This window comes from Bos grunniens, chromosome 21 (genome assembly GCF_055505025.1).
Source record: "Bos grunniens cultivar Pamir isolate PY7600 chromosome 21, Bosgru_T2T1.0, whole genome shotgun sequence".
Taxonomy (NCBI): Eukaryota; Metazoa; Chordata; class Mammalia; order Artiodactyla; family Bovidae; genus Bos; species Bos grunniens.
Window position 1 is genome coordinate 50,499,921 of NC_141185.1, and position 2,087 is coordinate 50,502,007.

The following is a 2,087-nucleotide window of genomic DNA, read 5'->3' on the forward strand; positions in this document are numbered from 1 at the left end:
CCCAAATCCACCCTACACGCTAACTAAGGCACCCCCAGGGGGACAGACACACTTTGGCAATGAGGCCCCTGCAGAGGCCCAGGGTGTGAACAGCTGCACAGAGGGCTTGTGCTGTGGAGTCAGCACCTTAGGAGGCAGGAGGGGGCGGTGGGCAGAGAAGGAAGGGGTCTCAGGTCCTGATGGATCAGAAGGAAAATGAGGAGAGGTGGTCAGGACACAGGAGATGAGAAAACCAAGGATGACCAGAAAGGGGGCAAAAAGTAAAAAATGTAGAAAAGATGAGAGAAGCAAGAGAAAGAGGCAAAACAGAATGTGGAAAACCAAAGAAAACAGGAGGGAGACAGAGCAGAAGAGGGGAAGGGAACAGAAAGGAGAGTGAGATAAATGGGGAAGGATGTGAGGAGAGAGAGAGGGAGCCAGGAAGAGGATGTCAGAGCTTGGTAAAGATACCTCCTGTGAGCAGAGGTGATCAGGAGTCCCCGGGCTGGTCCTCAGTCCCTACAGAAACCTGGCGAGCCCAGTACACCAGGTCGGCCACGTAAATCAGTAGGTTGATGGCTGTCAGGATGGCCACAGCCAGTCGCTGGTCCCAGACGCATACATAGTTGGTAAGTCTATGTTGACAGCTCACATCCCTGGACCTCTCGGGCTGCCCACCAAACTTTTCATCAAATTGGTAGAGTGGCCAGAGGACCAGAGCACCGATGTAGAGAAGGACAGACAGCAGGCTCAGCACCAGATGGAACACGGAGGAGGAGATGGGCAGCCGGTTCTCACAGTTAGCCAGGTTCAACAGGATGGTCACGATCCCCAGGATGAAGCAGATGGAGTACACGGCCACGCACGACACCAGCAATGGGTGGTCCATGTACAGGGAGGGATTGCTGATGAAGGGTAAGATGACACAGGCCACCAGTGTCTCTAGCATCTTGAGGAGGAATGGCAAGCTGCCTGTATAGCCAGTGAAATCACCTGTCTGGGGCCAGCCCAAGATCCAGATTGCTTCGGTGGCATAAGACACAGTAGAAATGAAGCAGAACGCAGTAGCAGCGATGGCATGGTCCCAGGAGGGGGTGTAAAACAAAAACTGGACATAGGTAGCGGGGTAAATGATGGAGACCAAGAGGCAGAAGAGGGCGAGGTAGCAGGCATGGCAGAGGAGAAAGTCCCCCCAGGAGAAGGGGAAGCAGTAATGAAGTGCCAGTGATTCGATTATGAGGATGATGAAGGTCACCACGAAGCAGAAGCACAAGATAACAAAGGACCAGGTACTTGTGGGCACCGTCCAGCTGTCCAGGCTGCCCACTAGTGAGATGGCCACGCAGGTGGAGAGCAGCTGCAGTGTTCGCAGGAAGTAGCCCATGATGGCCCAGAAGTCCAGGCCTCAGGATGATTACATGGAGGTCACGATGGTCATGCAGGTCACCTTCACCTTCAGTATGAGAGTGGTCATGGCTGAGGACCCGCCAGAGAAAGATCCAGCTTCAGAGGCGGATTAAGTCAGTTGCCAGGGAAAGGCTCAGGGCCCTGTGACGGCTGAGGCTCGGGATCTGTGGAGTTGGAACCAATGGCTCAGACACTCGAGTAACAGCACAGCCGCTCCAGAAGAGTTCTCACCACCCATCAGCCTTGGCCTTGTCAGGAGACTTGTCTTATCCCAAAACTCCCAGCTGGGTTGGGTCTGGCTTCAAACCATGAACATATTTTTGCCCTTTAAACTGTGTCATTATCTACAGGAACACAGAGTAGGATGGGCTTTATCTGACATCCCAAGCCTTTCAGGCTCTGAAAATTAAAGTATTAAATAATTCATTTGGTAAAAGCATTTGACCTAAATATACATGAGACAATTAATGATCTTTATTTATTTCACTTGGGGTTTCCCCCGTAGCTCAAGGGTAAAGAATCTGCCTGCAATGCAGGAGCCTCAGGAAACGCAGATTCGATCCCGGGGTTGGGAAGATCCCCTGGAGGAGAGCATGGCAACCCACTCCAGTATTCTTGCCTGGAGAATCCTATGGACAGAGGAGCCTGGGCGGCTATAGTCCATAGCATCACAAAGAAGCGAACACGACTGAAGCAACTTA

General features: G+C 52.3%; 1 protein-coding gene across 1 annotated transcript; it reads right to left on the bottom strand.

Annotated features, from left to right (window-relative positions):
- Window positions 1-219: 219 nt before the first annotated feature.
- On the bottom strand, window positions 220-1,658 carry LOC147349699 (myeloid-associated differentiation marker-like). Its single transcript, XM_086364638.1, has one exon. The coding sequence runs from the start codon at window positions 1,361-1,363 to the stop codon at window positions 470-472; it is 894 nt and encodes a 297-aa protein (XP_086220764.1). The 5' UTR covers window positions 1,364-1,658; the 3' UTR covers window positions 220-469.
- Window positions 1,659-2,087: the final 429 nt, after the last annotated feature.